Source organism: Mesoplodon densirostris, chromosome 3 (genome assembly GCF_025265405.1).
Source record: "Mesoplodon densirostris isolate mMesDen1 chromosome 3, mMesDen1 primary haplotype, whole genome shotgun sequence".
In the NCBI taxonomy this organism is placed as follows: domain Eukaryota; kingdom Metazoa; phylum Chordata; class Mammalia; order Artiodactyla; family Ziphiidae; genus Mesoplodon; species Mesoplodon densirostris.
In genome coordinates, this window is record NC_082663.1 from 107,160,004 (window position 1) to 107,174,228 (window position 14,225).

The window sequence follows — 14,225 nt, forward strand, 5'->3', positions numbered from 1 at the left end:
CAGACAGGCACACACCCGCAGCCCTGCTGGCAGTGCCGAGAACTCAAGCCTTATCGTGCGGAGGAAAGCCCTGGAAAGTCTGAGCAGGGCGGTGACCTCACGTCCCGTCTGGAAGGCTCCCCGGGAAGCTACATGCAGGGTGGATCGCAGAGGAGCAGAATGGAAGCAGAAAGGCCTGCCCAGAGCATCCAGGCGAGGGTTGTGAGGCCGAGGGAGGAATCCCTCATGGCTGCCATCCGTGCGCATCTTTAGGTTTGCCGGAAACATGTCGGTAGGGAACGCGCCAGAGTGCTGGGGCAGCAGAGGACTCATTCTCCCAGAGTAGCGTTAAGCGAGCGGGTTGCAATGATGACGCAACATCTGCGAGCCTCGACCCAGGCGTCTGGTTCCACCGGCAGCCGGGGCGGGAGCAGCCCCCTCGCGGGGGCGCCCGACCAGTCACAGCCAGCCAAACCAGCCCGCCGCCCCGCCGGAAGTGCTCTCTCGGCCCGCTGCACCGCGCCGCGGGAAGATGGCGCAGGAGGCAGGTGACATGGAAGATGGGCAGCTTTCTGACTCGGATTCCGACATGACGGTGGCACCCAGCGACAGGCCGCTGCAGGTGCCGGTGAGTGCGGAGGGGGGGCCGGTGACTCTGGGCCAGGAGCGCGGAGCGCGGAGCCCGGGCTGCAATGAGGGGTGGGCGTCCCCGGGCCCGGCGCGCGAGCCGGTGCGGCGGGGAGGGTGAGGGGCGGGCGGGCGTTCCGCGGCCCGGCGCGCGGAGCGAGGGAGGTTGCGGGGATAGGAGGCCGTACGAACCTAGCCCGGCGTCTCGCTGCAAAGCGGAGAGCGCGAGGCGGGCTGCCTCCGGCGGCGGGCTTGCGGCTGTCCCTTCCCCGCCTCCAGTGCTCCGCTCCTCGTTTTCTAAACCTACGGGCTTCCCCACTTCGGCGACGCTAGGTTGTCCCGGAAGGGCATTTGTTTGCCGAAAATGTAGAACCTGGGGACCTCGGCCCACAAACAGCCTGTGGCGCTCATGTGCACGCTGAGCAGAAAGGGAGTGAGTACCAGGGATGAAGTTCATCACTTGCTCAGAGGCCTGGTCTTCCATATTCCCCTGGAACCTAGCTTCGTCATGCCATAATGTGGCACTGGGTTTTGTGTTAGCTTCCCAGGTTTCTTGGCCGCCCTACTAAGTAGCAAGCTCTTTTGAGAAGACTTTAGTGCCAATCTACCCGCGCTCGAATCCTGGCGCCGCCACTGTGTGACCTGTGACAGGGCATCTAGCCTGGTGCCCCCATCTTAGAATAGGAATGATAATAGTACGACAGTAATAGGGTGGCTGTAAGGATTCAGTGGAGCCTGAGTAATGGATGACAAGTGTTAGTGCCATTATTATTTCAAAATAGCAAGACCTACTTTCTAGACTTAAAATACCCCACCCCCATTTCTAGCACCTATTAGGAACTTAAGAAATACTTTGTTTAATGTTTAGTTGAAAAAGCAAAGGTGGTTCCTTTTGCATAGAAATTTCTTAGGAAATCGGTACCAAAATATTTTGTTTTTCAGTCTCTTTCAGTTTGTTTTACATAGATTGACCCATGACTTGGTAAACTTAATGCCACGGACTCTGCAGTTTTAAAAGTAATTTGTCGGAGATTTTTACACATAGGAGTTTACTGTCTAGTCTAAAAGGAATATAGTCACAAAACCATATAAAGGCAGTTGATGTAATCAAATGCATGGCAGGCATCTTTGGAAAGGAAGAAAACAAGTTCTGTTTTAACTGCTAGTAACAATTACCGTGTATGTCATTTTCAAACATTCTGACAACAGAAAAGATTGAAAATCTTCTAAAGGTGAGAATTAAAAGCTTTGGTAATTTTTTAAAAGGGGTCTTAGAACTAAGTGCTGCATTAGCTATATAGAAATATGAATTTGTGGCTTTTAAAATGGAAATTCCAGGGAGTTCCCTGGTGGTCTAGTGGTTAGAATTTGGCGCTTTCACTGCCCGCCCGGGTTCGATCCCTGGTCAGGGAGCAGGGATCCTGTAAGACGCACGGCGCGGCCAAAAAAAAAGGAAATTCCATGTAGACCTTTAGAAATGCAGGGCCTCAGTTGGTTTCAGAGATCTTTGAAGATCATTTCTCCTTCAGAATGGTCCAGCTGAATCCCTAAATAATTTTTTAAAAAGCACATGGTGGGGCTTCCCTGATGGCGCCGTGGTTGAGAGTCCGCCCGCCGATGCAGGGGACACGGGTTTGTGCCCCGGTCCGGGAAGATCCCACATGCCGCGGAGCGGCTGGGTCCGTGAGCCATGGCCGCTGAGCCTGTGCGTCCGGAGCCTGTGCTCTGCAACGGGAGAGGCCACAACAGGGAGAGGCTCGCGTACCGCAAAAAAAAAAAAAAAAAGCACATGGTGTGTGGAGTTAATGTGTTTTATGGAATTGATTGTATTTTCTTTCACTTGCAGAAAGCACTAGGTGGGGACTGTGCAGTGAGGCCCTTCCAGAGTACTGCAACAGTGTGTGCTCCGGTATCACATTATCGGACTGTTAAAAGTGTGGATTCAAGTGAGGAGAGTTTTTCGGATTCAGATGATGATAGCTCTCTCTGGAAGCGCAAACGACAAAAATGTTTTAACACTCCTCCCAAACCGGAGCCTTTTCAGTTTGGCCAGAGCAGCCAGAAACCGCCTGTTGCTGGAGGGAAGAAGGTTAACAACATATGGGGTGCTGTGCTGCAGGAACAGAGTCAAGATGCAGTGGCCACTGAACTTGGTATCTTGGGAATGGAGGGCACTATTGACAGAAGCAGACAATCCGAGACGTACAATTATTTGCTTGCTAAGAAACTTAAGAGGGAATCCCAAGAGAATACAAAAGAATTAGACAAAGAGCTAGATGAATATATGCATGGTGGCAAAAAAATGGGAACAAAGGAGGAGGAAAATGGGCAAGGTCATCTCAAAAGGAAACGACCTGTCAAAGACAGACTAGGAGACAGACTAGAAATGAATTATAAAGGCCGATATGAGATCACAGAGGACGATTCTCAAGAGAAAGTGGCTGATGAAATTTCTTTCAGGTGAGCATTTAAATTTGTCTGCAAGTGAGCACTTGACCAACTATCTTCCATTTATGAGAAATAACACAGATTCCAAATACACTGACGATGGTGTTCCTTTTTGAAATTTTTAAATTCAAGGCATGAACTCTAGGCTTATGTGGTTATATGAATATGGCTGGATGTTCTTAAATTTGGGCAGACCTGATAGAATAATTTTGCAGATTTTTATGAACTTTTGAGCAACTTTTTCCATTTAGTGCTATAGAACTCTTAGGTAAAAACATATCCTTTTAAATCACGTAGGTTATTTGGAGTGCTTTCAAGCATTCATGATTTTTTTTTTTTTTACAATTTTATTGAGGCATGGTATACATGTGGTAAAATTCATCCATTTCAAGTGTTGATTTTTTTAGTAAGTTTATCAATTGTACAACGATTACCATAAAGCACTTTTAAAACATTTCCATCACCCTATAAGATCCCTCATACCATGTGCGCATTTAAAGTTAGTTCCTGTTCCTATTCCCACGTAACTGCTAATCTACTTTCTGTTGCTATCAATTTGCATTTTTGGAAATTTCATGTTAATGGAATCACAATATGTGGTCTCTTGTGCCTGGCTATTTTCACTTACTGCAGTGTTTTTCAGATTCATCCATGTTGTAGCAGGAATCAACAGTTTATTTATTTACATGCACACGCATATGCACGCACACATCCATACTGGCTGTTACCCTTTTGGGAAATTATGAATAATGCTGTTATGAACTTTCACGTACACATTTTTGGACACAGATTTTCATTTCTTTTGGATAAATAGGAGTAGAGTTGCTTAATGTATGGTAAATTTACATTTCATGCATTTTAAACAAGAAATACTAAAAGTTAAAATTTTGGGAATTCCATGGCAGTACAGTGGTTAGGACTTGGCACTTTCATTGCCATGGGCCCGGGTTTGATCCCTGGTCGGCGAACTAAGATCCTGCAAGCCGCCCGGTGAGGTCAATAAATAAATAAAAAGTCGAAATTTTGTTTACTTTTTTATTAGCTCTAAATCACTAGTGAACAGTGTCACAAATCTGAAAACAGGTAAGGTTCAAGAGTAATATAGCTAGTAGGAAAACAAGTATTTACTTTCCAGGCAAGCCTGTCAATACTCATACTGGATTTTTTTTAAATACTGAGGGAGTTTGGAATTTGAGTGCTGGAAAGGAACTTAGAGATTTTGTAAACCAAAGCCTTTACTTTACAAATAGGAAACTGAGGCCCAGTAGTTGTGTGGCTTGCTCATAGTCACAAATTTAATAAGTGTCAGACCTGGAACTAAAGTCTAGCCCCTTTGTTCCTAGTCTACTGCTCTTTCCACAACAGAGAAGAAACAAAAGAAGCCATGGCTGGGTAGGGAACTGGTAAGGCTTCTGTAATATTAATGCTCCTTCATCTCTATGGAGTATGGGCTCTGATATCAGAAGTGCTACCTACTTAGGCTCCCTGTGTTTTTACCTCTCAGTGGTAAAATGAAAATAATAATATCTGCTTCATAAGGTTGTTGAGAGAATTAACTGAGATATAATGCATATATAGTTCTTAGGATTGTGCTTATCCCATAATAAGCCTTTGGTAAATATTAGCTCTTTCCTTGTTCTGAGGCAGGGAGCCCATGAGGGAAAAATCCAATCCATTTTAAAGCTCTTAGACATCTCTAGAGTTAGGAGAGCTAACTTTTAGAAAGCATGGTATATGTTTGCTATTTGTTTTGATGAGAGTAGACTGGTTGTATCTTCTTTTGCTTTTAGGCTTGCATTCCCCTTGCTATGTGTGCATGTTTCTTTTGAAATATGCCATAATCCAGTAAGGCAAAGTGAAGATGCCAGTTATGAGACTTGAGGTGGAACCCAGAGGTTACGATCTCCTTGGGTGACCCAAGATAGGAATGTTTCCATGTCAGTGATTCCAAGGTTAAATATTGGGGATTTTGGAAAGCAAATGTTATTAGAATGAGAAGCTACTTCTAGCTAGGAACTAAATTGGAGACTAAGGTAGATTTCCTCAACTTTATGCAACAAATAAAAAGTTTAATGTTACTTCATTTGTTCCTCATCAGGTTGCAGGAACCAAAGAAAGATTTGATAGCCCGAGTAGTGAGGATAATTGGGAACAAAAAGGCAATTGAACTTCTGATGGAAACTGCTGAAGTTGAACAAAATGGTGGCCTTTTTATAATGGTAAGACTAACTGCTTCATTCTTTCTGGTTTTGTATTATTTCATGTGATTTTTTAATAAAATGCCCTTGTCTCTGATTGTTGGTTCTCTTATTTATAAATTATTACAGTGTGTTTCAGACTTTAAAAAAACCTTCATTAATAATTTAAAAATTCAGGGCTTCCCTGGTGGCACAGTGGTTAAGAATCTGCCTGCTAATGCAGGGAACACGGATTCAAGCCCTGGTCCGGGAAGATCCCACATGCTGCAGAGCAACTAAGCCCGTGTGCCACAACTACTGAAGCCCACGTGCCCTAGAGCCCGTGCTCTGCAACAAGAGAAGCCACCGCAATGAGAAGCCTGCTCACCACCACAAAGAGTAGCCTCTGCTCGCCACAACTAGAGAAAGCCCACGCGCAGCAACGAAGACCCAATGCAGCCATAAATAAATAAATAATTTATTTAAAAAAAAAAAAAAAGAAATGTTACTTTTGGTTCATTTAATTCATGCATTCTTGGAAACTGGTTCTTGGGGGTAAAAAAAACAAAAATCTTGTTATGTAAAAAGCACAGATAAATATAAAGTATATCTGTGAGTATTAAAATTTCATGGGTGGTAGGAGTGAATAGGAAACAAAATGTCTAAAGGGGCTTCTGGGGTTGAGGAAGCAAAAATGAAAAAACAGTTAAAAAATACTTCATTGCTCCAGAATGGCATAAAGAGCACTTCTCTGGTTGGGGCCAGATCACAGCAGTAGCAGTTTATCCCATAGAATGAATGGTTTTGCAGATCTCATTTAATTGAGCTTTCAGCACAGGGTGAGGATGAAGATTGAATGGCTTCCTTCTTATTTGTTCCTCATGAATTTGAATAATAACATCACAAGAGACTAAATCAATATTATTATGCTGTGGAAATGGAGAGAAAAGAAGCCAGTTAGAAGTGATAGCACTGGGTGAGGAAACAGCCTGTGAACATAGGTTCCAAAAGTTAACAACAAAACAAATTATAATAATCATGAATGTACTGGCATCCCTGTTTGTGTCACTGTTTAAGGTACCTAGATTTTCATTCCGTTGAGCGTGAAGTTATAGATTATATCAATATTTTACTTAAAAAATTTTTTTTTTAATTTCTTGCTGTGCCACACAGCTTGTGGAATACTAGTTCGCCAACCAGGGATCAAATCCAGGCCCCCTGCAGTGAAACCACCAAGTCCTAACCACTGGACTGCCAGAGAATTCCCTATATCAAAATTTTAATACTGTAGTAATAAAACCAGTGAGCTAATGGAAATCTACTGAATGTTGGGAAGATACAAGTCCAAATTCACTTTCTTTTGGTACATGCATTCTTTCCTTGTACAGTTCTTTATTGCTGTGTGCCAGGCACTGTTCTAGACACAGGAAGCTTATGTTGTAGTAGGGGGTGGGAGGGAAACAGTCTGTAAAGAATAAGTGTAGTATCTTCAAGTATGCTAGGAAGTGATACATGCCGTGGGAAAAGAAATAGAGCAAATGGAAGTCTGGAGAGGAGAGAAGGACACTGCAGTTAAACTGGAGTGGTGCTGTAGACCTTAATATCTCCTTAGGAATGTCTCTAAAAGTTGCTTTGACCATTCACTGGAAGAGTCTTCACAGGATAATTTTTCTGTTCCTTTTTGTAGAATGGTAGTCGAAGAAGAACACCAGGTGGAGTTTTCCTGAATCTCCTGAAGAACACTCCTAGTATCAGTGAGGAACAAATTAAGGTAGAAACAATAATGTCCTTGACTTTTAAGATCCATCATAATTTAACTCCCACTCAGCCTCTAGCTTCATTTTCTACTGATCTCTGTTACCTTCTCTGCCTTGTACTGACCAATTTTTCATTGTCTCTTTTCAAGTAAACCTTGTGCCTTTGGTAAAGCTCTGCTTCCTCATTTTCTTCCCTTTCAGAGCCAAGGTCAAGGTTTCTTTTATGGCAATTTTTCCTGGTCTCTTAGCATGTAATTATTTTTTTCTACTCCTACAACTTTTTATTAATGAAAAATTTCAAACGTGGAATAGATGAAAAAACAACAGGATGAATACCCATATATCCTTCACCTAGGTTCAGGGGTGGTTAACATTTTGACATTCTTACTTTACCTATATAATTTTTTTTTCTGTACCGTTAGGAAATAAGGAGCAAACATCATGACATTCAGCCCTAATTATTTCAACAAGTATCTCCCAATAATGACAATATCCTACACAGCCACACCTAAGAAAAATAAGAACAGTTTCATAGCATCATCCCAGTATCTATCTAGCCCTTATTCCAATTTCCTGAATTGTCCCAAGAATGTATTTTCTAGCTTTTTTCCTCCCCAAATCAGGATCCTGTCTAGATTTCCACATCCCATTTGTTATATCTCTTTTGATCTGTTTAATCCTACATTTTTCTCCATGATTTAGACCTTTTGATGAGTCCAATATGGCTCTCTTACAGAATATACCACATTCTGTTGTCTGCTTACACATTTGTTTTGTTCATTCCTCTATCTCCTATATTTCTTACAAACTGGAAGCCGGGCATTTTAGTATCATTTTTGTATTACCAGAATGTCATATGGGAAATCTTATACACTGTGGGTTTTTCACAGCTCAGAATTTAGTTACCTTTTAATTTATTAATTAAGGAACATGACTCGCATTTAGCACATGTGATCAAAATTGAGAACTGTCTTCTTGCATAGGAAGGAGATGGTACACATGCAACACAGCTACAATATTTGAGAAATTTTGTATTCTCTTTATTATAACAGTGGGTGATAAAGGTCATAGGAATGTGCTTTAGCCATACTAATGTAATGCTGATGATGACAGAAAAATAAAAACCTTTTCTCTTGAGCTGATGCTACATGTGAGCATATTTTGCATCTGCTCAATGTTTTTTTTCTTTTTTCTGGCTATTCACTTTTAGTCATTTTTTTAAAAATCTGTTACTGAAATTCCTACAGGAACTGTTACTGTTGTTGCACATTTGAAATCTCCACTCTGTAACTACTTTTTTTCTCATTGGAACAATTATTTTGATAATAAATTTGTAACAATGTGAATGTCCTTGGGAACACAAAACTTTTGAGTGGTAGAACAGAGCTTATACCTTAATGATGTTCTCCCTCCTCCCCCAATATAACCCCTGATCAGAGTGTGTACTTAGAAGGAACATTCTTCTTGGGTCTTTGTTTGATAGCAAAATGTCACTCTTTTCAAAGATATAGCATGATGTGATGAAAAGAATTCTCGTAAGATTCAAAATCTAGGTTTTAATCTTAATTTTGCCATTTAGTGATTATATGACTATGAGCAGGTTGCTTACTTTCCCTCAGCCTTGATTTTCTCATCTGTAAAGTGAGGACTTTAATATGTGCTCTGCCTATTTAATATTGCTATAAAAGGGTTAAATAAAATGATGTCTAGAAAAGCTGTTTGTCAACTAAACTTGGACAGTTTCCAGAAGCGGGAGAGAAGAAAATAACATTTATTCACCGTCAGCCTGGCACTATCATTGGGTATTACCCTGATATGCAAATGCAGAGCAATAAAAGGGATAGGTCTGAGATCACACAGGAAGGACTCTTGACTTCAAACCCATGCTGTTTTCACTGAATCACCTATCTTTTAAATTCATTTCTTCTAACTCATTGTGGAGAAGGGAATTTAATGTTAGTAGATTTTTATCTTAAACAACCAGAAACATTGCATTATAATAAACAGTAGAAACGTTTGTAGTATCTAATAATAGGGGAATGTTGACTAATAGGGACATTCTTAAAACAACTATTCTGTAGCCTCTATTTTTGTGAAGCAATTTTAAGAAAATTAGAAAATGCAATAATAACTGAATTTTTTAAAACGACAAAGTACAAGTTTATAAAGAAAAGGAGGCATGGGACAATAGACTGGCAGTTAAAACACCAAAATGTTACCAATGATTGGTCTGTTGTGAGGGGTTATAAATGTTTTGTCTTTTAAGATTTTTCTGGGGTTTTTTTTGCCAAATTTTCTGTATGTGCATGGATTGACTATCTTCGTTACTAGAGGGAAAAGCCTAAGGCAGATATGATTTTATTATAGGTAATTTCATGTGCCATCCACATAATGGTGTTATAATTATTCTTTTAGTCACTATATTGCTAACAATCACAGTCTTTAGAACTAGGAAGCCAGAACTGAACTGAGTGGGCTTGTTTTCAACTTTTTCTCATTTGATTTTGTTTCGGTATATGGCCTTATAATTAGTTTTAGAGAATACAAAGTTTGTGAAGAAAGAAAAAGTAAGAATAGTTAGAAGTTAATTTGTGAAGCGGGGGCCCCTGGGGTGCCTGGCCAAGGCCCCCTCACCCATGCCCACCCCGTCACCGACCCCCTGGTAAGACCTCGGCCCCCAGACCAGCACCTCTCCGGGACGCTTGTCCCCAGATTTTGCTGAGGAGCTGAGGTCCTCGGAACCATCTCTGAGCCCCGGTCTTCTGGAGGAGGATGGAGAGGTGGCCGTGCCGCTTCTGGGCAGGCCCTCTCCCGGCGCCGCGGACCCTGAGGAGGTGGCACTGTGCAGCAGCCGCTGTGCCGTGCGGCTGCGGCGCCAGGGCCTGGCCCGGTGCCCTCCTAGAGGGTCAGGGTGCTTCCCCCGACCTGGTGTGGGGGCCCTGCCAGCTGGCTGTCAGAATTTTAAAGAGGTCCCCCCCTCAGGAGTTCTGGCTGCCAGCTAACTGCCCCCTCCTCAGCCGGCACCTCCTGGCAAGACTGTAGCTAGTGGTGTTTTTACAACCAAAGACTATTTTGTGGTTTAAGGAGAATAAAATTGACTATGTTTAAAAGAAAAAAAAAGTTAATTAAGTCCACCTATAACGTTCTCCCTCCAAAAATGGTATGCACTTCAGGTTCTTAACTTGCAGAGTTAATTATACAGAGAGATGGATGGGAGAAAATAAGTTGCTCTCAGATTATCTGTTGTCTGCATTTATTGTAACAACATTAATAATATGCTACAAAGACATTTCTTTGGGTCATCCCAGTTCTGTTTAAATTCGTAACCCATGAGAATGACATTCCTTTTTAATAAGGATTGCCATATTTGGAGGGAAAGGGGGAACTTCATAATTTTATTTCGTGCTGCCGAGCATTGTACTAGTTAGAACTGTTTTTTATCAAGATGTTTGGATGTGCTTCCATATAAAATGAAAATACTTCTACTATTGCTCCACTTGAAGGTAAGTAGACTCTTGAAACAATTGTGAATTATCACACTCTTGTGAAGGTTTAAGGTTTAAGAATATGGATTTGAAGAAATCATTTATGAGTTTAGACTTTATACCTTTACCTGATGGCTCTAATCTTGAGCCTCACTTTCCTCATCTGAAAACAAGTATAATCCCCACCTCACAGGGTTCTTGTGTGAATGAAAAGAGTTCACACCTGTGTAAAGTTCTCAGCGTAATGCCTGGCACATAAAAGTGCTCATTCAGGAATTGGTAGCTGGCCTCATTTTCCTCTGAATTCACCCTTTTTGTCCTTCCTGCACTTTTTTCTCACATATGTTCCCTCCTTCTCCACCCCCGTCCTCATTTCTTTAGCAAATACTTTTATTCCTTCTCTTCATCAAAGCTCTCATATTCTGAAGCTTTCCCTTATTGCATTCATTTCAGGGTTCCTTACTTCTTCCTCTGCTAATTCTGTGTGCTGGTTTTACTATTTAGCGAAGCAGAGGGCCCCCTTTATCTCACCATCCTCCATATTGTTTTTTATAAACAAGAAGGGATTTGCATTTTATGCACTTTAAGAATGTAATAGGAACTGGCTTGGCTACAGCTTTTAAGAGTCACTTCCTAGAATATAATAGGATGTCAAAAGTGTGTCCTGCCTGTACTAGCTTCTCTTTGAAATCTTCGAATCTTTTTTATATTAGCATCATCATTTTTGCCTTCTCTTTGGATCCCTGACCTTTTTTTTTTGTACCCTCTAAAATTATATTTATCTATCTGTATCAAGGTTCCCAGAACTTATTTTGTTTTTCCATGTAGTGTTTTAATGGAAATGTATTTTCTACTTGAACCGTTCTCATTCACTGGCAGTTTTGCCTCTCAGAGGATATTTGGCAATGTCTAGAGGTATTTTTGGTTGTCACTGTTTGGCGGTGGGGTGGGTGTGCTAGTGGGTAGAGGCCAGGTAGGCTGCTGAACATCCTGCAATGCACACAGCAGACTGCTACACAAAGAATTCCTTGGCTTGCAGTTTTAGTAGTGCCATACTTGGAAAACCCTGTACTAGAAGATTCTCATATTTTCATGCTATAAAATCCTTTTTCTGGCACCCTGGAATCCAAGTGCTGACTATATCATTTTTATGCCTTGTGATAAAAGTTTTTGGCAGAGACTTACAGTCTCACATGTTAATTACAGCAGTGTTTAAGGGCTGGAATTTTTCTTGCGTTGTGTAGGTTACATGATCATACTTAGTCACACAGTTCGGGCCTGGCCAGTTTCTTAGCATATAACATGTGGTTATGATGACATTTCAGAGTTAGTAAATTATTATACCAAAGACTTCTGTTTTGTTGTGATAAATTATATTTTATTTAAATCCTAAACAATATGATTTTCCTACTGTATATTTCTATTTAGAAAACCTTTATAGATTGATGTATATGTTGAATAAGCATGGACCCTAGACCTAACACTAGGCTGAGTTTGAATCATAGCTTCATCCTCTCAACTTGCAATGAGGATTTATTAAATATCTTGGACTCTGTGTTCAATTATGAATCTAATATTTTTTTGTGTGGAAAATGGAGATAATGTAAAGAGTCTACCTTATAACAGGCTTTCAATAAATGGTAGTTCTTGTTTACTAAAGTTGTTCCTTTATTGTAGGACATTTTCTACATTGAAAATCAAAAGGAATATGAAAATAAAAAAGCTGCTAGGAAGAGAAGAACACAAGTGTTGGGAAAAAAGATGAAACAAGCTATTAAAAGCCTAAATTTTCTAGAAGATGATGATACATCACGAGAGACTTTTGCAAGTGACACAAATGAGGCTCTGGCCTCTCTTGATGAATCACAGGAAGGACACGGAGAAACAAAGTTGGATGCAGAGGAAGCCATTGAGGTTGATCATTCTCATGATTTGGACATCTTTTAGGAATTTTGAGAAATAAGCCTTTCTAAGATAACATTGTAATAAACCATTTCTACTGAGATTGCTTTATTTTACTTTGCACTGATAAACCCAAAAATCTGGAGAGAACTGTTGTCTTGTTTTAAATAAAATTGAATATGTGGGAGATGAATGCAATAAGAACATTTAAAACTTTCTCATGTCTGACAAAATACTTAAAAGTATATAGCAGAGGATTTAATTTCTCAATCTATTGCATGTGCTAATCATTACTAGTTGATAATCAGTTTTGTCCAGGTCATTATAACATGCCATTCAAGTTTGTTTTCTTTTTCTGATTTATCTTTGCAGTGAATCATGATTGGTTTCAAACATTCCATTAAAAGATCCTAAGACATAAATTGTTAAGCTATTACAAATGCGTTCAAATCTAGGTTTTCTGTGTTCTAAGAACTCTTAAGCAGTTTTAATAATAGAGACTAAAAATAGGTTTATACTAGTGGCTCTTGCCACTTGTTTGTCCAGAAGTAAATAAACATCAGAAGCTTTACAAAGAAGTATCTGTTCTTAACTTTAACTTTGTTTTTGACCTCTTATTAGTTACGTTGGTCATATATTAAATACTGAATATGATCCATAACTGCATAATTACCATGACATTTAAAAAATTCCCAGTGACGGCCTGCCTAAGACTGTTTTACCTTATGTTAAGGAAGTTAGGTATTAAAAATGTTTCATCTGCATGATGTTTAAAATTATTCATTTTTATTTAAGGAAATAAAGTTTGTTTACTTAAGATGTTCCAGGAGTTGACTACAGTTTACAAAATAGATCAAGCAAAAATATGTAGGGAGCAATTATTAACTATTCTTTGCAGCAGTGTACTTGAAGTCTTTCAGTAGTTTCTGAAATACATGATCATTGAAGTTGGAGCTAAGTATCTAAGCAGGGAAAGAAAAGGAAATGGTAATTGGTTTCTTTTTATTCATAAAGAATACAAAAATAAAATTGGAGTTCTGGCAGTCCTTAATGAGTTTCAAGTGATTTTATTTTTTAATCTCAAATGTTCTTTCATAAAATTGCTATAACCTAGGAAAGAAACATTTTAAATAGGTAAGTATTTAAACATTGTCCCTGAGATTTTTTAACCATTTATTTATTTATTTAAAGAATTTTTTTTTAATTGAAGTATAATTGATTTACAATATTACAGTAGTTTCAGGTATACAACATAGTGATTCAGTATTTTTATGCCTTGTAAAATGATCACCACAGTCCCTGAGATTATTTTATGTAAGGTGATTTTAAACGTATAGTATATCAGGAAAGATAATCAACATTCAGAAATTTAAATGCCACTTACTCATGTAAATATTGCTAATTTTTCTAGTGAAAGTTACAGTTTTTGAGGGACATTAATGCCTCAGGCTACTTCATCTTCAGTGGATTGCTCCTCCCTCATTCCCCCCTTCCCGGATTGTTTTCAATTGTTATTTCCTTAACATTTGCAAACCAGATTTCTGGATCGTAGTACATCCTAATGTTATATATAGAAACCAGTGCTTCAGTTTTTAAGGTTCTGTAAAGTTTTGTGTATTAACATTACTCTTCTCTAAACCTTTCTGACTATCCAGATCTAGGAAGTTCTCTCCAGACTGTTGCCAGATATGTATGCAGTTAATACTCTCACCAAGGCAGTGTACATTGCAGTCATTGTTCCTGCTCAGCCTAACATTTTTCCTCCTTCTGGCTAGGAGTATTAGCAGTAATAACCCTCCATGTCTCTGGCCTAGTAATTTAGGTGCTCATCCTCACTCATAACCTTTCTT

At 39.9% G+C, this 14,225-nt stretch overlaps 1 protein-coding gene across 1 annotated transcript; it reads left to right on the plus strand.

Annotated features, from left to right (window-relative positions):
- The first annotated feature begins 78 nt into the window (after positions 1–78).
- On the plus strand, positions 79–13,426 carry PHAX (phosphorylated adaptor for RNA export). The gene is made up of 5 exons (XM_060093298.1): positions 79–607; positions 2,453–3,066; positions 5,153–5,273; positions 6,919–7,002; positions 12,151–13,426. The coding sequence occupies exons 1-5, from the start codon at positions 512–514 to the stop codon at positions 12,418–12,420; spliced, it is 1,185 nt and encodes a 394-aa protein (XP_059949281.1). The 5' UTR covers positions 79–511; the 3' UTR covers positions 12,421–13,426.
- Positions 13,427–14,225: the final 799 nt, after the last annotated feature.